At 39.6% G+C, this 22,234-nt stretch overlaps 1 protein-coding gene across 1 annotated transcript; it reads right to left on the reverse strand.

Moving 5' to 3' along the window:
• Positions 1 to 4,619: 4,619 nt before the first annotated feature.
• Positions 4,620 to 20,945, reverse strand: LOC141500194 (myelin-oligodendrocyte glycoprotein-like). The gene is made up of 8 exons (XM_074203184.1): positions 20,762 to 20,945; positions 12,196 to 12,285; positions 11,581 to 11,922; positions 9,095 to 9,208; positions 8,270 to 8,383; positions 7,804 to 7,932; positions 7,365 to 7,394; positions 4,620 to 5,457 (listed from the first exon to the last, which is right to left on the reverse strand). The coding sequence occupies exons 2-8, from the start codon at positions 12,278 to 12,280 to the stop codon at positions 5,432 to 5,434; spliced, it is 840 nt and encodes a 279-aa protein (XP_074059285.1). The 5' UTR covers positions 12,281 to 12,285; positions 20,762 to 20,945; the 3' UTR covers positions 4,620 to 5,431.
• Between the last annotated feature and the right edge of the window lie 1,289 nt (positions 20,946 to 22,234).

Raw genomic sequence — 22,234 nt, forward strand, 5'->3', positions numbered from 1 at the left:
TCTCCTCCAGAGTCATGGAGATGGCCCTAGATGCAGAAAAAGAAAATTCAGTCTGGGATGGGAAGAATCTCAAGATTTCTGGTCAAAACAGAAATCACTGCTATTGATATTTACTTTAAACCAATCAGGGCCCAAGCAATGAAGCAGGCTTAGGCTGAGACCCATTATTTGTCAATCAAGGAGAGCCATAGTGATTTAGGCATATAAATCTCAAAAAATCTTATCAAGCCATTGGGTAGAGTAAAAAAGACTCACATTAAGTTCATTTATAGCTGGGCTCTCAAAAAAAAATCTGGTATATTTTTCATTAGGCTATGCTTACAGAAAAAGATGTGACATAATTTATTAATAGGACCTGTCTTCAAAAGATACAACATAAGAGCTGGTTTCAGAGTTTGGAGGCAGAATCTCAAGGGTACTTCAGGAAGGAGAGAAAGACTTTGTGAACTATAGATCTATAGCGGCAGCTAGGTGGCGCAGTGGATAGAGCACCAGCCCTGTAGTCAGGAGTACCTGAGTTTAAATCAGGCCTCACACACTTAATAATTGCCTAGCTGTATGAACTTGGGAAAGTCACTTTAACTCCATTGCCTTAAATAAAAAATTTAATTTAATTAATTAATTTAATTATTTTAATTATTATTTATTAATTCAATTTGTTAATTATTAATTTGATTAATTAGATTAATTTAATTTAATTAATTTAAATTAATAAAAATGAATTATAGCTCTATAGAAAAAAACATCTCTCAACATATTCCTGATTTCTAGCTTGCTTCTCTAAAAACACAGAGGTCTTATCCTTGAGTGAGCTTCAGACTTGAATGGAGATCTCCCCTCATTCCTAGCTAAAAAGTTTATTCACTAATATGTATAGTATAATCTAAGGAAATTATTTCTGATTTCTGTTTGTTTTTTATAATGGTTTACCTATTATTCACTATTTGTGTTGTTGTTAAGGAGGAACTAAACTGAAGAGTGTAAACTAAGGAAGGGGCCCCCCTCCTTCCCCAAGTAAGAGTAAGGACAAAGGTCTCTTTTTGCACCCTTAACCATCACACCAGAGATATTTAAGGGAGTAGCTAGATATAATTCTATCCCAATGTCCCTCTCAGATAGGGAAGAAAAGAGCATCCAGTTTTGAATTATTCCTTCCCAACAGCTTATTTGTCAGAAATACAGGTGGGGTTCTTGGATCTCTTCTTTTCTGCAGAGATGGGCCAGTGCAGCCTGAGTCAGTCATCTGGATATATCTTGTATAGGAACATTGTAGATCTTGAACTTCTAATATTTTAGAATTCCAAATATGGAAAGAACCGTCAATTAATTCAGTGAACATTTATTAAGTACTTATCATATGCTAGGCACTAGCATATAGATATAAAAATATAAAATATATTAATATATATTTATATATTAATATGATATATTAATATATAAATATATAAAAGAATATATAGATATAAAGACAAAAAAGGAAAAAGTCAGTCTCTGCCCTCAAGAAGTTTATATTCCAATACAAATTGCAAGGAAGTAACAAGATTTTTTCCAGTAATATCATATGGTTATGAGACTTGTACAGGAAAGCTGAATGCTATAAATTTGATGCTTTTGAATTGTGGTACTAAAGAAGACTTTTGAAAGCTCCTTGTACAGCAAATAAATCAAATCATCAGTACTTAAAGCATCATGCTATTCCCTGGAAAATTATGAAGCTGAAGCTTAATTTTGGTTCCATAATGAGAAGAGAAGACTCATTGGAAATGACCCAGACACATATTAGAAGGCAAAGGAAGAAAGGGACAGCAGAGGATCAGATGGATAGATAGTATTCACGGAAGCAACAAACAAGAGCTTGAATGACTTTGGAGGATAGAAGGCCTTGATGTGCTAGGATCCATAGGGTCAAAGAGTTGTATTCAAACTAGACAACTGGACAACAAGAAGCAAGATTTTTTTCATTGGCCAAAATTCAACACCAAAGCCAGAGGATTTTGTTGCTGACAGGTAAACATAATATAGGTAGAAATGGTGGTGGGGGGAGGAAAACAATATATTGCCTTTTTCCCTTAGTTTAAGGTCTGACATTCATTTGCATGCCAAATCAGAGAGGAACTCCTGAAGTTCTAATGTAAGTATTGTACAAATGACTAAAATTCAGCACCGGACACAGGGAATTAAAATTCAAGTCTTAAGCTACAGGAACTAACTCTTCCCCTCCAGCTGAGCCAGCTAATTCTCAAAGCAAATGTGAGTGAAGATGGTTTTCAGGTTGTCCCGAGAAAGCTCAGAAACTGATAAGACTGGTGACTACTTGCCCAATGGAGACAACCATAATTGATGAGGCCAAGCATAACTATGAAAACAGCAAGGACTTTGAGACTAATAGAACAGCACATTTGTGTATCCTTCTGTGTGATTTTCATGCACAGTGTTCTTCCGGCTGATGGTATGTTTGTGTATGGGGGGAGAGGGCAGGAGAGAGGGCAGAATGAGATCAAGTTGTTTTGGCAGGGCAAGGGATCTTGTACTGCTAATTTTCTTTCTATATATTCTTTTTTTATTTTATTAAGAATTTAAGAAATAAAGCAAGTATTTCCATAACATATGAGAATAGGAAAAATGTTTGCCTATGAAACTGCAAAATCTTTTATGTACAGCTTACCATTCCTTTTAAATATATAAGAAAATTACTATGTAGTTTTCTTTAATTTTCCTTTTTTTTTCTTTCCAACTCCCAGTCTAGAGATAACTATGGATACAAATGTGTTTATGTGTAAAGTGTGTATGTGTGAATGTGGGTAAAATCATTCTATACATACTCCTATTTATCAGTTCTTTCTCTTAATATAGATAGTGTCTTCCTTTGGAGTTAATATAGGTAATTATAATGTCAAAATGGTTTAGTCATTCAAAGTTGTTCTTAAAACAATATTGCTGTTATTTTCCACAAAGTTCTCTTTAGTTCAGCTCATTTCATTTTTCTTATTTTGGGCAAGTCTATCAATGTTTTTCTAAGATCATCGAGTTCATCATTTCTTACAGCATAGTAGGATTCCATCACAATCATATACCACAATTTGCTCAACCATTCCCCAGGTGACAGTCATCCCTGCAATTTTCAGTTCTTTGCCTTCACAAAGAGAGCTGCAATAAATGCTTTAGATATATAGGGTTTTTTCCCCCCTTTTTCCTTAATCAACTTTAGAATCAGAACTAGTAGTGGTATCACTGGGTCAAATGGTATATAGACAGTTTTGTTAATATGATTCTTTAAAAGAGAAAAAAGGGGCGACTAGGTGGCATAGTGGATAGAGGACCAGCCCTGGAGTCAGAAGGACCTGAGGTTCAAATCCAGCCTCAGACACTTAATAGTTATCTAGCTGTGTGGCCTTGGGCAATCCACTTAACCCCACTGCCTTGCAAAAAATAAAAAATTTAAAAATCCTAAAATTAAAAAAGAAAAGAGAAAAGAAAATCAAACCACTGGTATTAAAAATAACAAAGGAATAATACCGCTAAAGTTATATGACAATGAATTTAACAATTCAAGTGAAGTACAAACTGACTAGATTAGAAGAGGGAACAGAATATCTAAATAGAGCTATTTTAGAAAAAGAAATTGAACAAACCATAAATGAGATCCCTAAGGAAACAGGACCAAGGCCTATAGATTTAAAAGTGAATTCTATCAAATATTTAAAGACCAACTAATTTTAATATTAAATAAATTGTAGAATAATAGACAAAGAATGAGTCCTACCAAATTTCCTAAATAAAACAAATATGGTACTGATACTGATATCTTCTAGGAAGAGTTTAAAAAAACTATAGATCAATTTCATTAATGAATATGGATACAAAAATGCAAAATAAAATACTAGGCAAAAAATTATAATATATTACAAATCTTATACATTATGAACAAGAGGGATTTATACCAGTAATGCAGGGATAATTTAATATAAGGAAAACTGTGAGTATAATCAATTATATCAATAATAAAAGTAACAAAATTATATGATTATATCAATAAACAGAAAAAAATATTTTTGATAAATTATAACAAATATTTCTATTTAAAAAACATTGGAAAGTAATGGAATAAATGGATTTTTCCTTAAATTGGTAAAACACATTTTCCTAACATCATTAGCAAGCATCATTTGCTTTTTAAAATTTTTTTGGTCATTTTTAATTTTCTATTTTAGCAAGCATCATATGTAATTGGAAATGTTAGAAGCCTTTCCTGTGAGAACAAGGATGCTCACCATCACCAATACTATTAAGTATTGCATTGGAAATGCTAGCAATAGTAATAAGAGAAGAAAAAGAAATAGAAGAAATTAAAGTAGGAAATGAAGTAATAAAACTATCTTTTTGCAGATAAGATGATATACTCCAAAAATCCCAAAGACTCAAATATGCATTGAAACAATTAATTTTAGCAAAACAGTAGAATGTAAAGTAAATCCACATAAATCATCAATATTCCTATATATGACAAACAAAAAAAACCTTCAAAAAGATAGTAAGAGATATTCCATTTAAAATAACTCTATACAGTATAAAATACTAGGAGTATATATGCCAAAATAATTCCTGAGGCTATATGAAGAAATTGTTAAAAAAAATTTTATTCATATAAATGGTCTCCATCTTAAGGATTGGATGATAAATTCCAGAGAATAAAACTTCATTTTTCTATTGTTTTATTGTAACCCTATAATTTTAAGGTTTACAGATTTTATGGTTGACAATTATAAGGCAGTAATTATCAAAACTATCTGGTCCTAGCTAATAATTAGAAAGGTGAATTATTGGAACACAGCAGAGATACAATTTTCAGCAGCAAATGACCATAGTATAAGTGGTTTTGATGAATGTAAAGACTTAAGTTTTGGGTGAAATAATTCATTATTTGTTTTAAAAAATGTTGGGAAAGCTGGAAATCAGTCTGGCAGAAATTGGGTATAAAACTATATATTCTTTTTATCAAATGTCTTTTAATTATGTTCTCTGACTAATAAAAGGAAGCATATGAGTAGGGACTTATAGTCTATACTTATGCATTTATGCAGATCTACAACTTTCTACAATCTGTGGAAATATTTCTAGGGATCCCACATATGAGAGTAGAATTCCCTTAAGTTCTATAGCTGAAAACACACACACACACACACACACACACACACACACACACACACACACATAAAGTAATTTCAAGAGAAAGAGAAAATAGGAAAACACTATTACATGAAGCCCCTCTACAATATCCCAATATCCAACCTTTGTTAATTAAGGCATGTGGATGTGAGGGAAGGATTGTAGTGAGGGGAGTCTCAGATGGCATAAAGGAGACTGGGAAGGGTGCAAAATCCTCTCCATTAGGACACTATCAAAATCAACAATTGTTGTTGCTTCGTATTCATTATCTCTGTGTGTTCATGGGTATTTCTGCATAAAAACATAAGAAAACAGAAAAAGTTTAGTTAGAGGAGGGTCATGGGTCAAGTGCTAATTCTACCCTTTTTACCTTTATATGAACTGAACCTCTACATGTTTAATCACAATCACAATGCAAACCTTCCTCTCCACAAAAATCTTTTTCCATGTGACTAACATTCCTAAAATGAAGAAGAAAGTCTAAAAGATAATAATCTATAAAGAAAAATAGGACAGAGAAGGTGTGACTCAGTGGGTCAAAAACAAGGTAATATATATGGAGAAGAGTCATCAGCACCATCTTCACAAGGTGCTGGTCAGTGTGGTGAAGATAGGGAACTGATAATCATTTGACAAATTAACCCAGTGGCCATTCATCTTCAGATTCTACTTCTGACTTTCTGAATTTTGATAGAATCCTCCCACATAGATACCTTACCTCTTCCCCCAGACCCTACTTTTCAGTTCCTTTTTATATGCAGTCTTCTCTCTTTGAGAGCAGGAAGCATCCTTCTTTTTGTTTGAATTTGTATCACCAGAACTTAGTACAAAAAGAACTTAATGAATGTTGCAACCTGCATAATGCTAGGCACTGGGCTCCATCAGGATAGAGTTTGGGACTCAGTGATAATCCCTGCCCCACGGTCTGGTTGTCAGCCTTGGTCACTCATAAGAGAATACAGCCAGAAAAGGAAAGTAACATGAACCTGGAGGTAGTTGGTGTCAAATGAGAAAATTCAGAGGATCAGGCTCCTTAAATTTATCTGGGAAGCCCAAGGCTTAGTGCCTTTATCATGGCATCAGTGAATCCATAATACTCATTATCTCAAATGTGGTCCTGACTGAAAATCGAAATAGATTTAAAAATCATTTAGAGAAAGTACAGGAATGCAAACCCATAGTGGGTCACTAGGGGGACCAACACAAAGTAATGATCCTGTTCCTGTTGATATCTGGTATTGTGTCTTTGGACATGGTAAAAGTGTGAGAAACTTTAGCACAAATACATCTGTGGTAGAGAGCATCCCAATGGGGAGTCTTCCAGAGTGACCTGGGGATGCTAAAGTGTATATGGGCTCTGAAAACAATAAGCCTGACTTTGAATCCCAATTCTGATATTTTGCCACCTGTGTGACCTTAGCTAAGTCACTTAACATCCCTAGGCCTCAAGTTTCCTCAGTTAAAAAATGGGAGAGGAGGAGTTGGACTGATTGGTCTCTGAGTCCCTTTTGGCTCTAAATCTATGGTGTTATAATTCTTTGATTTCTCTGATATTTTGGTAGAGGTCGGCAAAGAAGAAAAAATGTAGGTGAGGTAAAATAATTAGAGCTACCATTTAAAGATATGCAAAGAACTATAAAAATGTAATTTTATTCCTGTCATGCAATATCCCTGTAATAGGGTGGTAATATCGCAGGTATTACCATGATAATTTTAAGGATGAAGAAACTGAGTTTCAGAGAGTAAATGTTTGAGATAAAATTTAAACTCAGGTCTTCCTGACTTGAAATCTAGCACTCTATTCATCAATTCAGGTTTCCTCTCAGGGACTAGGAAGAGCAACTCAAGGAGCTCAAAAAGGTCAGGATCCAGTTTGGAGAGCAAGAAGGTCAGGAGGTCAGCATGAAACTTGGCCTTTAATTACAACTAGAGATCCATATGGTGCTAATAAAGGCAAAGAAAGACCAAAAGGATTGACAGCCTCAGCAGGCCTCTGGTCTTGGAAAATTCCCTACAAGTGATACAAAGTTCAGGCTAAGGGAGCATCAGAGAAAGGACCAGGGTTCTGTGGAGAATGGAAATCTTTGGAAATCGAAAGGCTTGACCTTCCTTTTTCTAAAAACTTTTTAAGAATGTCACTGACTTTCTGGAACCAGGGGGTAAGACTGAGGTGGAGATCAGAGCTCAGAATTACTTACCTTCACTTTGCTGTCTTTGAGCATCACTCTCTGAAAAAGGATAAAGCATAAGACAATAGCAGTGAGAATGGATAAGAAAAGGATGTCAAGGTGGAGAGTTACTCTGAGACCTCAGGTTAGGCATCATCTTGGGTCTGCCTTCCCGAAACATTGGGGGAGTACTCTGTAAAGTCCAAGTTGTAGTTGAGCTTGGTGGGTGGGGCAATGGAGATGAAGTCAGAAGAAAGGACTTTATTGAGCCCTTAGATCCCTAAATCTGTTGAAGAATGAGGGAAGATACTGAGATCCAGTCTCACCAGAACCTGAACTCTAAGGTCCACTGGGTCTTTGGTATCATTTCTAAGAGGCAATTGGAGGGAAGGAGGCTTGTCCAAATTTCTGTAAGGCCTTTCCTCAGGGAGTCTGAACCCCAAGTCATCCCCAGGTTGGTCCTATTCACCTCTTTTTCTCTTGAGCTGGCCATGGACATCAACAGACACAAACAGGATTGTCGGCAGTAGAGGAAGGAACGTCAACAGTCCTAAATATATCTGGTCCTTCTGGGCCCATTCCTCCAGATCTTCCATGCCTGAAAATCATAGCAAACACAAGGACTCAGGTCTCCTACATCCCCATCAGAGCTTCTACCTCCCTCATCTATCCATGAACCCAATAAGAACAAGGGGTTCACTTCCTCAATAGAGATTCACTCCAGAGCCTCAATGTCACCCTCTCAGCATCACTCTCACCAAACACACAGGCCCAGCAATAGGATTTGGGACATAGCACTCTCTTTTCCTCCCATGATATTTAGAGTGAGATTGAGAGGGTGGGTGAGGAATCTGAACTCTGATCTTGTCCCTTCTGGCTCAGGTCTGGTGAGCCACAGAGGGACAGATACCCGTCAACATCCAGTAGGGTCTTACCTCTACAGCCAGACATAGTCACAATGTAATAAATCAGGAAGCTCATCAGCAAAAGCCAAAAAACTGCCAGGATCACCACTCCAAGCTTTTGAGTCCATTTGACTAGGAATTTCTCTGAAACACAATTAGCAGACCCAGAATCCCTTAGTGAACTCCTTGCCAGGTCTTCTAAACCATCCCACCCCATCACCTCACTCAAGGCAGGGATACCTAGATACCTCCTTTCTTAGACCTGGGATACTTAACTAACTGGCCTTGAGTCAGCTTATAGAACTAATTGATTGACCAACTAGTGCCTTTCTCTTCTTCTGTATCCCTGGAGTCCCTGATCAAGTCTAAAGGTCACACTATCTATTGCTTGGAAGTCTCTAGCAAAACTTCAGAATATCTGAGATAGAGAATGTGAGGGTTCATATCTCTTCTCTTTCTTCTCCAAGCTAAACTCTGGATGTCCTTCACCATGCCCCAGATCTTCGTTCTGAAGCATCACTCCGAGTTTGGAAGTCATACATTGAGTAACACCTTGTGGCCTCTCCTTCTAATTGGATTGCTCTTCCCAGACCCTCCATTTAAGGAGCTTCCCAGAGGCCAGTAGAGTCTCATTCCTTTCCAGTCTGAGCTGGATTTTCTCTGTACAAGCCCCCTTTTAGTCTTCCTTTTATGAGTTGTCTTCCCTATTAGAATGTAAGCTCCTTTAGGGCAGGGACTGTCTTTTTTTCTACAAATATTTCTATCCCCAGTATCCAGAAATTAGTAAACCCTTAATAATAATTACTAGTTGACTATCTGACCACCTTATCCCCTACCTTCCCAATAGGGAGTTACCTCTGAGCTGGTAGGTTTTATAGGAGTAGTAAATGAGGACGCCAAACTGCATACATGCAAAGATGCCAATCACACTCCACCAGCCAGGATAGGTCTCAAACAGGGATGGTACCTCTGGAAAACAAACCCAACCTTAGGCTTCTGGGGAAATTATGGTCTCCCTCATTCAGGCTTTCCCTGAATTCATCTTTTATTTCTCTTCTCTCTACCAAATTATATGTATTAATGTCACAGCATTAGGGTCTGTAGGTAATATGTTAATTGCTGGTGATGGGGGGAGTGGTAGAAACTGGGGTTTGGCAAATGAAAGCCCAGTCCTAAGGGTAAGAGGTTTGATGCATGTGTGAATTGAGAGAGTAATATTTCTAATGGGTGAATAATGCCCATAAAAAGTAAAAATTCACTTTTGTTATAGATTTGCTTATTCTCCCTTTCCTGAAGCACCAATATGAAGTGGACCTCACTTTTCTTTGTCCTAAACTTATCCACTTCAATTTTCAAAGATAGTCCCCTCATTCTGGTATTTGGTGAATAGATTTGATCAACTAAACAATAAGCATTAATAAATGCTTAAGAATTACCATGGGGCAGCTAGATGGTTCAGTAGATAGAGTTTTAGGCCAGGAGCCAGGAAGATTTCTCTTCTTCAGTTCAAACTGACCTCAGATACTTACTAGCTGTGTGACCCTGAACCAGTCACTTAACCCAATTTACCTCAGTTTCCTCATCTGTAAAATGAGCTGGAGAAGGAATACCATTCTAGTATTTTTGCCAAAAAAATGCAAACGAGATCACTAAAATTTGTACATGACTAAAAAAAAAATGACAACAATATGCAAAAAGAGACATATAGAAAAAACAAAACAATTCCAATCCTCAAGGAGTTTACATTCTAACAGGAATGAAAACATGAATATAGCAAGGTTTACACAAGATTCATACAGAATAGATGGAGGGTAATCTTAAAGGAGAAGACAGAAGCAGGTGATAATACTAGCTAGCATTTCTATTTGCAAAGTACTGCCCATATGTTATTTTCTTTGATTTTCATAACAGCCCCAGAGATGAGGAGTGCAGTGGAAGGGTGTAAGGTGCTGTTATTATCTCCAGAGAAGGAAACTTGGGATACAAAACATTAAGTGATTTGCCCAGGTCCTCACAGCTAGCAAGTATCTAAGCCAAGATTTGAACTGGGGTCTTCCTGATTCCAAGTACAGTCATAATACCACTTAACTGCCTTCCAGAGATTTGAACTTATTTCAAGTTGAAGATTTATCCATTTCAACAAGCATTTATTTTTATCACCTTATATATCACCAGAGATAAAGTCATCATCAGTTGGAGAATTGGGGAATCATACAGGATCCAAGATGACTGGTGCTGTTGGTCAGTCATCAATTAAAAGGGTGAGGCAGGACAGCACAGCCAGGGACCTGAAGTGCTGACCCAGCTTATGGAAAGGACTGAGAATCCTCTTGACCCAGAGATAGGACTCGCTCAAGTCACCTCTCAAGACTAGAAACCTGAGAGTTTAATCTGGCATCTACCACAGATAGGTAAGAGGAAAGCAAAAAAATGTGAAATTAGTCAGTCATGTTCCCTTGTGACCAGGCTTTAGGTGTCACAGGGGAACAATTGTTATACATTTCTGAGTTAAAATTCCTCTGGAAAATTCCCTAAATTTGAGTCACTTAGACTTACATAAAAAGGATTTTTTCCACCCTACAGACACAATGGAGAAGCAGTGAAAGGCAAGAGCCCAGTGGCCAAGGCAAGCTGAAGACCCTCTGGATCAGTCCCAAGTGTTTGTACCCCAGGAAGGTAAAAAAGAGGCCCAGGATCCAGAGTTGGATGCTGCTCACCCCCAATGGCTTAGAAAGAGAATATACCACACCACCACCCAAAAGCTCCCAAACAGGTCCTTTAGTTGGAGGAGCCAATAACAAACAGAACCCTATTTGTAAGGGAAAGAAAGTGAAAAGACCTAAGATGCAGACAGAATATGCAATGATGAATGAGTAAAGGCTCCTAATGGGGGAAAGAGACATGATATAAATTTGTAAGGACAATAGAAGAACTTGCCATCAAAGGTAAAAAAAATCACTGACTGAACCCCACCAATCAGTCCTGTTGAGTTACAGATATATCAGCCTCTCCATGAAATGCTTCTCTTCCAATCCTCTTCTTTAAAGATTTCCCTGATCTGAACAGTAAAAAGTGATCATTCTTTCAAGATTATTGTGCTTAGCATAATCTGACTTGTTCCATAGATATTTATGTACATGATGGAACCCCTTATTATATAGGTTCCTTGGGTAGGGGGCTACTCCATTTATCACTTTTGTATTCCCTTCCCCTTACAAAGGTCTGGAAGGAAGGAGGTTCCTTGTAAATGTCTGTTGTTGAATAGAATGAGAAGGCAAGCTATACTTTTCTTGATGCATAAAAACAATCCCAGGAAAGTAAACTTCAGTTTGGAGTCTTACCTAAGACCTTCAGGTCCACGAATGCTTCTGCTGAATTGAAGTCATCATTGAATAAACACTGATACTGTCCTGCATCTGAAGGTTTCACATCCAATATTTTCAATGTGACATTTCCTGCAGTGATGGCATCTTTCACCAGTTCAGTCCTTCCTTTGTAATTAGGTGACTGATCTTCAAAATTATCCTCTTCACTTTGATAGCGATGCACTATTTGCTGGGATTTGGACCAGACCACTTGCATGAACTGGGCAGTCTGAGCAGGAGACAAGTAACATGATAATATTGCCTCTCCTCCCTCTAAAGTCTGAATAGATGCCGGAGGTCCAAAGACTAAGAAATCCCCTGTTCAACAAAGGACAAAAAAAAAAGAGAGAGAGAGAGACACATGGGGTTAGAGAGGAGCACAGAAAAGGGTGGAGGAATTGGACTTTAGGAAAGGGACAGGATGATGAGAACATTGAGAAAATAGATGGAACTGGTTGGGGATATGGAGATAATTCTTCCAATAAGAAAGATATTGCTTGGTTCTAAGGAGAGAAGTCAGAATCTCTATGGACTCAGCCCATTAGGATCCTATGGCAAGGCTTTGGAAACTAGAAAAAAGTAGAATCATACCTGATACCTGAGTAGGTATATCAAGGAGGAGGAAGGGGATAAGAAATTTGAAGAGAAAGGCACCCAAGGAACTGATGGTCTCCATCACACCTGTGAAAAAAGACACAAGAGGGTTGGTAATATCTCTCCCAACCATCCCCTTTTGTTCTATCTACATGACTACCTCCTTAGAGCAAGTTCTCACCACCTCTCATTTGAATTATCACAATAGACTCCTAATAGATCTACTGGCCTCAAGTCTCACTTCTCTCCAAAGTATCCTCCAAATAGCTGTGAGTTTTTGTAATTGTAAAGCCCAAGTCTGATTATGTCATTTCCCTGATCAATAGAATCTAGAAGCTCCCTAGTCTCTGGGATGAAATTCAGATTGCCTCTAAATGGTGTGCAAAATCCTTTTACGTTTTCTTTTTTTTTTCTTTTTTTGGTTCTGTTTAACAGATGAATTCAGGGAAAGCCTGAATGAGGGAGACCCTAATTTCCCCAGAAGCCTAAGGTTGGGTTTGTATTCCCACTAACCCCATCCTTGTTTTCAGTAGAGTGCAGCATTTTGGTTTGCAAGAAGTCCTAGACTCAAGTCCTGTCTCTGACATATACTAGATATTTGACTGGAGGAAAATCTCCTAACCTCTCAGGTTCTCTAAACAACTTTCTCCCTCTGTGAGATAGAGAGCTGCTGCTGGTCTCTCTACAGAGTGACTAAATTAAAATGCAATACATAATATATAATGTTAATTTATGGGTTTTAATGTCCATATGTAATTTATTTTTTTGACCTTTAATGTCTTTATTTTATTTTTTAATTCTCATTTTGTACAATTTTTTTACATTAATAAAATATTCTTGTTTAAGAGTAAACAAAATACCCCTCCCCCCATGAATATAGATTTGCTTGGGCGATAAAGTAAAGGGGAGAGAAAAAAATTAAAATGAAAAAAAGATAATAGTAATAATTGTAGGTAAGGCCAGGTGGCGCAATGGACGAAGCACCAGCCCTGGAGCCACAAGCATCCAAGCCCATATCTAGCCCTGTAGACCCAACAATCACCCAGCCATATGACATGCCAGCCACCTGATCCCCATTGCCCTGCAAAAACCAAAAAGAAGAAAAAAAAAGACCCAAAATAAAATAAAATAGTAATCATAGTAGGGGTGGCTGGGTGGCAGACAGAGCATTGGCCCTTGAGCCAGGAGCACCTGGGTCCAAATCCAGCCTCAGACACCCAAAGATCACCCTGCTATGTGGCCCCAGGCAGGCCACCCAGCCCCATTTGTCCTGCACCCTCCCCAAAATAATAATAAAAAATGTGCTTCACTCTTTGTTCTAATACCAACAACTCTGTCATGGGTGGATTGCATTCTTTATGGTAAGTCCATTGCAAAAGTTGCTTCCATATTTTTCCAATGTTGCCATTGCTCATCGCAACTCCCTTCTTTCTTATTTCTCCACTACCATGTACTATATTTTCTCTCTCCTTTCACTCCGACTCTGCTGTAGGGTCTCTGAGTGGTGCAGCAGACAGATCCCTGGTCCTGGGGCCAAGAAGCCCTGAGCCCCCATATCACCCCTTAGGCCCAGAATCCACCTGGCTCTATGGTTCTGGACAGGCCTTCCAATCCCAGCCCCTTGCAAGAAGTAAAAAAGAAAATGTGTTATATCTGACCACTCTTCCCCCATGGTCCATCCTCTCCTCCTTTATTCACATCCCCACCCCTTCCCCCTGCTCCCCCCTCCTTCTTACCCCATTGAGTATATATGCTGTTTCCTCTCCTAACCACCTCTGATGAGAGCGGAGATTCCCTCATTCTCCCTTGCCTTCCCCCCTTCCATATCATTGCAATAGCTCATTGTATTAAAGAAAAAACTTATTATATGAGATATCTTGGCCTATCCCCACCTCCTTTTTCTTTCTCCCATCACATTTGCCTTTTTTCTATTGACTCCATTTTTACACCATATTTTATCTTCGAATTCAGCTGTCTCCTGTTCTTCGACTATAAAAGCTCCCTCTACCTGCTCTATTAACTGAGAAGGTTCATATGAGTATTATCAGTGTCATTTTTCTATGTAGGAATACATGCAGTTCATCATCATTTAGTCCCTCATATTTTCCCCCCTCTCCTCCAATCTCCATGCTTCACCTGAGTCCTATATCTGAAGATCAAACCTTCTGTTCAGCTCTGGCCATTCTAAAAGGAACATTTGAAATTCCCCTGGTTCATTGAAAGTCCATATTTTTCCCTGGAAGAGGACATTCAGCCTTTCTAGGTAGTTCATTCTTGGCTGCATTCTAAGTTCTTTTGCCTTCCGGTATCATTATATTCCAAGCCCTACGAGCTTCCAATGCAGTTGCTGCTAAGTCCTGTGTGATCCTGACTGCAGCTCCATGATATTTGAACTGTCTCCATCTGGCTGCTTGTAATATTTTCTCTTTGACTTGGGAGTTCTGGAACTTGGCTATAATATTCCTAGGGGTTGGTTTTTTGGGATCTCTTTCTTGGGGCATCGGTGGATTCTCTCCATTTCTATTTTGCCCTCTGCTTCTAGGATATCAGGGCAATTTTCCTGTAGTAGTTCTTTGAAAATGATGTCAAGACTCTTCCTGATCATGACTTTCAGGTATTCCAATAATTTTTAAATTATCTTTCCTAAGTCTGTTTTCCATATCAGTTGTTTTTTTCAATGAGATATTTCACATTTTCTTCTAATTTTTCATTGCTTTGGTTTTGAAGTATTGATTCCTGATTTCTGGTAAATTCATCAATCTCCCTGAATTCTATTCTTTGTCTGAAGGATTTGTTCTCCTCAGAGAGGTTTCTTATCTCTTTTTCCATCTGGCCAATTTTGCTTTTTAAGGCATTCTTCTCCTCAATAACTTTTTGAACTGTTTTATCCATTTGACCTAAGCTGGTTTTTAGCATGCTATTTTCTTCAGCATTTTTTTGGATTTCCTTGATTAAACTGCTGACTTCATTTTCATGTTTTTCCTGCATCTCTCTCCTTTCTTTTCCCAATTTTTCTTCCAACTCCCTCATTTGATTTTCAAAGTCTTTTTTGAGCTCTGTCATAGCCTGAGCCCAATTTCTGTTTTTTCTTGTAGTCTTTAGATGCAGCAGCTTGTGCTTCCTCATCTTCAGACTGAGTATTTTGATCCTTCTTGGGCTCATATGAAAAATATTTCTCAATGGTCTTCCTCTTATTTCTCTGCTTGCTCATTTTCCCAGCCTGGGCCTGGTTTTAGGGTGCTTCCTGACTTTTTGGGACACTCCCACAAGGGTCTTAGTGTGTGAGCCTCTGTCCTTCCTCCTGGTCTGTGAATGACCATAAACACCCCCCTCTGCCATGGGGCTGAGGTGGGGGGGGGAGCCCTGCTGTTCTATGGGGGGGCCTAGACTGCGATCAGGATCTGAATGTGGTCAGAGCCCCAGAGTCCTGTTCCAGAGGCAGAGTACAGAGCTGGGCAGTCTCTCTTCTCTCCCCTCCCTCAGCTCAATGGGTTCATGCCCTAGGGGCTCCTGCTTACTGGCCCCACCTGCTTCTGTTTCGGGATCGGGGCTGCCGAAAGACCAAGCTGCCCGCTGTGTGCCCAGAGGGCTGGGCTCTGCCTGCTTGCTCTGGCAGAGCTCTGTCTCCCCCCGCCCCATTCCCCCACTTTGTGCCCAGTGCTCCCCAGGGTGCAGCTCAGGAGACTCCCCCACTGCTGTGAGCCATGGCTCCAAGCACCTTGGGGCTGCCTCCAGGAGGCTGAAGTTCTTTCACTCTGGCGGGCCACCCTTCTGGCTGGCTGCCTCTCTGACCCCCCCCCCCCCAAGAGCAGAGCCTTTCTGCTCTTTTCCAGGTTACCTTGAGTAGGAGAACTGCCTCACTGGGTCCTTTTGTGGGTTCTGTCTCTCGAAAGTTTAGTTAGAGTCCTTAGTTTCAAGTTTTATCAGAGAGCGCCTAAGACTCAATCCCTTCTTGTCCCCATCTTGGCCCCGCCCCCTCAATATGTGATTTAATAGACATCATTTGTATTTGAGTTTTACAGGACCACTTTCTACCAATGAAATCACAGTAATGGTCTAAAATAAATCAGTGTGCATACAGTTTTTTTTTTAAATTTTAATTATAAATCACTTAATATATACACTTTCCACATATGAGACAACTTTATATTTGTGGGTCTGTAGGTGGTATAACATCCCATTATTTTCCTATATGAATTAATCCAACTAGTTTCTGATCCTTGGACACCTGAGTTGTTTCAAATTTTTTGCTCTTACAAATAATGATATTTCATTTTTTCTTATACAATTATAGCTTTTTGCCCTTTTCAATAAAAACATTAGAATACATAGACTTAATAATTGGATTGCTGTTCAAAGGGGATGAAGAGTTTTCAAATTTATTACATAATTCCAAATTGCTTCCCAAAATATCATGCCAAATCACAGCTCCACCTATGGAGCCATAGTGTGCCTATTTTGTCACAAACAACTGGATTTTTCAGAAACTACAAAATGGCAGGTTGTTGTCAGGATCAATGAGATAATACTTATAAAGTTTTATATATATTTCATCTATTTTTGTTTTGTGTTATTTTGCCAATTTAATAAACATAAGGGGTGTCCCAAATATCCTATATTCTAAACATTGCACAAACTTCTGTTCCCACCTTTTAGGACTTTTCTGAGAAGAGTAGAGAATTAGACTTACACTATCTTGAAGACTGGAGATTTGGGGGGAGGGAGGGAGGGAGGGCATTACATGTTCTCAAATCTAATCTTCTTGTTTGTAAAATGAGACTGATCAGGATACTTTTAATTATTCTATGAACCCCTATGGTCTCCCTCATTCTTTCCTTCTTTTCATAGTCTCAGGATAAGGTACCATCACCACTTACCAAAGCTAACTCCACCCTCATGAGACTGTGAACTCCTTGAGAGCAGGAATTGTCTTTTGCCTTTCTTTTTTTCTGATGAAAAGACCAGAGCTGAACAAAAACTTTGACATTCAAACACAAGACTCATAAAAAGGTAAACATGAAAGAGTAATCATATGGGACTCAATAAAATTAAATCTTTTATAATCTTATATGGGAAAGTGATATATATATATATATATATATATATATATATACACACACACACACACACACACATACATATGTATGTAATTCCTAAGAACTTTATCATTTTTAGAATAATAAAAAGGTCATGAATGTGAGTTGATTTATTTTGAAATGATTTCCAAAAAAATAAAAAATTTAAGGGATAAGAAAGAGATGTACTGAAAGAAGGGAGAGGCAGAATGGGTTAATTTTTCTCATGTGAAAGAGGCATACAAGGAAAAACTTTTACAATGGAGGGGGAAATGGAGAATTGGGTGGTGGCCAATGCTTATACCTTACTTTCATGGAGTTGGTTCAAACAGGGAAGGATATATATATATATATATATATATAGACACCCAATTGTGTGTGGAAATGTAACTTACACTTTCTATAGGAAATAGGAGGGGACGTGAATAAGAGAAAGGAGAGAAGATGATAAAGGGAAGAATAGTTTAAGGAAGGTAGGGTTAGAGGCAAAATAGACTTTTGAGAAGGGACAAGATAAAAAGAAAAAGAACAGAAGAAAATGGATTAGAAGAAATACATAGTAATCATTACTGTGAATGTGATTGAGATGGGCTCACTCAGTAAATGGAAGTAGATAGCAGAATGGTTTAGAAATCAGAACCCAATAATATATTGTTAACAAGAGACACGTATGAAACAGTCATACACAGAGTTAAAATAAAGGTATGGAACAAAATATAACATACCTCAGCTGAAGTAAAAAGGCAGAATTAGCAATCATGTCAGACAAAGCAAAAGTAAAACCAGATCTAATTAAAAGAGATAATCTGGGAAGTTTTTTTGGTTCAGTCATTTTCAATTGTTTGACTCTTTGGGTCACTTCCTTCCCTAGCTCATTTTACAGATGAGAAAACTAAGCAAACAGGTCTAAGTTTCTTGCCCAGGGTTACACAGCTACTAAGTTTCTGAGATTGAAGTATAATATTAATACTTATGTAACTCCTGTGTAAAGGAGGTCCTTACACTTCTGGGTCCCAAGAAGCTTCTCAGTTTGGCTAACGCTCCTAAGTCTGGGAACAACCTGACAGGGCTAAAACAGTTGACCCTGAGAGTCACAAGATATATCATACATCTTATCTGGGTCTCATCTAATCCTTTTACTGTTTCTACAATATTCCTGCTCCCACCTAAAACTGCCTCCCCCCCCCCCAAGTACAGCTGGAGCTGTGAGATAATAAACTCCAATAAACTCCCCCCGACCTAAGTCTCCCCAGTATGCGACTGTCCTCTACCACAGAAAACATGTTAGACCCTGACCCCCTTCTGTCTTTTATTGGCCCCCTATTTTTATTATGTCACATGTGTGCAACAGTCTGACAAGGAAATATATCTGCTATTTCTGCTTCTGTACACTGCTAGCTCACAATACCCCCACCCCTCAAAATACTATAAAAAAACCTTGCTCATTCTATTCTCAGGGTTGTTAGATTTGGGCTTATCCCCAGGTAAATAAAATTGTACTTCCAAATTTTCATTCAGTCTCTGACTTGCTTTTTGGGGTACAAGACAACATTTGAACTCAGGAAAATGAGTCTTCCTTATTCCAGGTCTTGCACTCTACCCACTGCAACAGCTAGCTGTCCCATTAAGGAAACTTCATTTTGCAAAAAAGGTACCATAGATAAAAAAAAAAGTAAAATCAAAAATTTTACTTTGTTTCTCTGATAAGTTTCATTTCTCCTATATATACTGAGTATAGAATGGAGTTAAACATATAAAAATAAGAACCATGTCTCAATTGATAAAATCAAAGAATATAGTCAGTTTTCAGAAAGCAGAAATCAAAGCTATAATCATGAAAAATGCTCAAAATTACTATTGACTAGAGAAATACAAATTAAAATAACTGAGGCGTCACCTCACACCTATCAGAAATGATAAATGCTGGAGGTATGAGAAAAAATAGATACAATAATGAACTATAGCTGGAGTATTGAATTGATCCAACTATTCTGAACAACAAAGAGGAACCATACCCAAAGAGCTTTAAAACCCTTCAACCCAGAAATATCACTACTAAGTCTGTACTTCAGAGATTTTTTAAAAAGGAAAAGGATATATATATATATATATATATATATATATATATATATATATACACACACACATACACACACACACACACACACACACACACACACACACACATAAATATTTATAGCAGTTCTTTTGAGCTGAAAAAGAATTGGAAACCAAGAGGATGTTTATTGATTGGCAAATGGCTAAACAATATGTGGCCCATGATTGTCCTGGAAAACTATTTTTAAAAGATCAGAGTGGTCTTAAAAAAAAAACAAACTTGGCAATACTTATATGAACTGATGCAAACTGAAGGGAGAAGAAATGAGATCATTACACATAGTAGTAGAAATGTTGTAACACTGATCAACTTAGCTAATGTGCTCAACACAACGATTCAAGGCAATTCCAAAGAATTTCAAGACAATTTCACATGAAAAAATGCTTTCAGGGGCGGCTAGGTGGCGCAGTGGATAGAGCATCGGCCCTGGAGTCAAGAGTACGTGAGTTCAAATGCGACCTCAAACACTTAATATACCTAGCTGTGTGGCCTTGGGTAAGCCACTTAACCCCATTGCCTTGCAAAAACGTAAAAAAAAAAATGCTTTCCACCTCTTGAGAGATCTAGTGAATTCAAAGTGCAAATTGAAGTATGTTTTTTCCACTTCCTTTTTTTGCTTTCTTTTTTGAAATATGGTTAATACAGAAATATATTTTATATGATTTCACATACAGAACTAATATATTGATTGACTTCTCAGAAACTGGGAAGGGGAGAGAGGGAAGGAGAGAATTTGGAACTCAAAATTTAAAAAAGAAAAAGGTTTAAATAGATAAAAGAATTTTGAAAGATTTTGGAGAGAGTCTTTTCAGTTGAATGACACTGGAAACTAATTTAAGAGAGGGAAACTAGTTAGAATTGGAGCAAGAGACGTATTGGTTTCTGGAATGACCTAGGGGGGGAATTGAGGACGATAGCTTGCTTTTTCTTCTTTGGGGGGCCTAGGAAGACTTAAACCCCACTAGAGCGGATGGTGACGATGAAGAGCGCAGCAGTGGCTGGGTCTCAGAGGAGTGACGGAAAGATTCAGGAAGTACGCGGGTGAGGACACTTGAGTCTCCAAAAGCCGTCTTTTTTATTTGTCTCTTGCCTTATCAGACCTACTACAGGAGCTATTGGCAGCCGTGGCACGGAGCCACGGAGCGCCCGGAGTGTCGGACAGATGGCCAAGAGAGATTAAAAGGGGGCAATTCTGGGGAGAACCACCCACATATCCTCTGGGGGAGAAACAGAGCCAAGTGGCCTCTGAGAGGCGGGAAACATTTCTTGGAGTTCTGGGGAGGTAATATGGGGGGCGGGAGGGGTACGAACCGCTAAGAGCTCTAAGGTGGGAGGCGGTGTGGGACAAGAAACAGGATTTAGCACTCACCTTGGGTGATTTCCGAAGTGACCGGAGGGAGGGAGTCTATGGAGGAGGCGGGTAAAAGAGGGTCGTGTTCAGCCTTGGGGGCTTCTGTCTGGAGATGGGTTCCTGGAAGGAAGGCGGCGAGCCGCTGGGAGCCGGGAATTGAAAGTGACAGTGAGGACTTGGGCCAAAGGGGCTAACAAGTCCCTCCCCGATCCCGCCCCTCCAAGTCACCACGCCCTTCTCCCCTTACTCTAACCCCGCCCCCAGCCCGCTTCTCCCTCCTCATCCTCGTAGCCCGCCTCTTCCAGCCCCCCGCCCCCCATGCCGGCTGCCAGCCCCGTTCTCCAGGAAAGGCTGCCCAGCTCATGCCACAGGACTAGGCGGGGGTGCCGGAGACGCTGGCTACGGCCTGAGCTCCACCGAGACAGCGAGGCCTCCGCAGGGCCCCGAGGGCCAAGGGACTGAGGTGGAAGGATCGGACCTCGGCTCCTACTGTAGGGGAGGCTTGGTGCCCCCGGAGCCTCGAGTGGAAGCCCTTCGAGGCGCCCGTCCCTAGTTAAAACTCCCCCCCCCTTCCCCTCTTCCTTCTCTTTCTCCTCTCACCCTTCTTCCTTTCCTCCAGTTCTGTCTCTTCAGTTCTTCTCCTTCAGGCCTCTCCCCCCCTTCCATCTTCCTTCACCTCACAAACCTGGCCGTCCACCCTGCCTTTCCCCGCTTTTCCCTCCACATCCTTATCAGGACCTTGCGTCTTCATCCTCTAACCCTCACATTTCCAACCCTGCTTCTTCTCTCTCTCCCTTTCTTTTTCTCTCCACTCCTCCTCCTCCATCCTTCTCCATCACCCTTCCAGTCTCTCCCCCATTCCTCTGTCTTTGCCCCTTCTACCTCCTCAATCCCCTCCCCTTCCTCCTTACGGCCACCTTATCTCTCCCATTCCTGCCCCTTCGTTCTCCTTAGACTTTTGTCCTTCCTGCTCTCCCCATTCTGCTACTCGATCCCGACCCTTCTCACCACGCTATCCCCATACTTTCTGCCCCTCCACCTACCCAACCAGTTTCCACTCCTACATGCCCTCCCCCTTGATCTTCCTCGGACTTCCGCCCTCCACTCTTTCCTTCCTCCCTTTCTCCTCCGTTGCTTCATCTCCACCTCTCCTAGCTTCTCAGTCTCTTCCCCTTTATACTCCATAGGCTCCATATCTTCTATTCTTTCATCTCGCTTCGTCCCTCCCTCCTTCCCTCCCTCCCTTCTGTGTTCTTCCGATCTTCATTCATTCTCTTCAGTCTTCTGTCCAGTCATCATCTTCTTCATTCTTTCCCTTCTGTTCTACTTTTTCCAATCCATCCCTTTTCCACTTTCCTCTCTATTCCACCACTCCTAACCCTATCCTTTCAGACCCTGTGCTTGTCTCTTCCTTCTCCATTTCCTCCCCATGCCCCATTCCTGCCTCCTTTCTGCTCTGATTCTGTCCCTGTTCCTTCATCCGCCTTTCCG

The sequence above is a fragment of the Macrotis lagotis genome, chromosome X (genome assembly GCF_037893015.1).
Source record: "Macrotis lagotis isolate mMagLag1 chromosome X, bilby.v1.9.chrom.fasta, whole genome shotgun sequence".
NCBI lineage: Eukaryota > Metazoa > Chordata > Mammalia > Peramelemorphia > Peramelidae > Macrotis > Macrotis lagotis.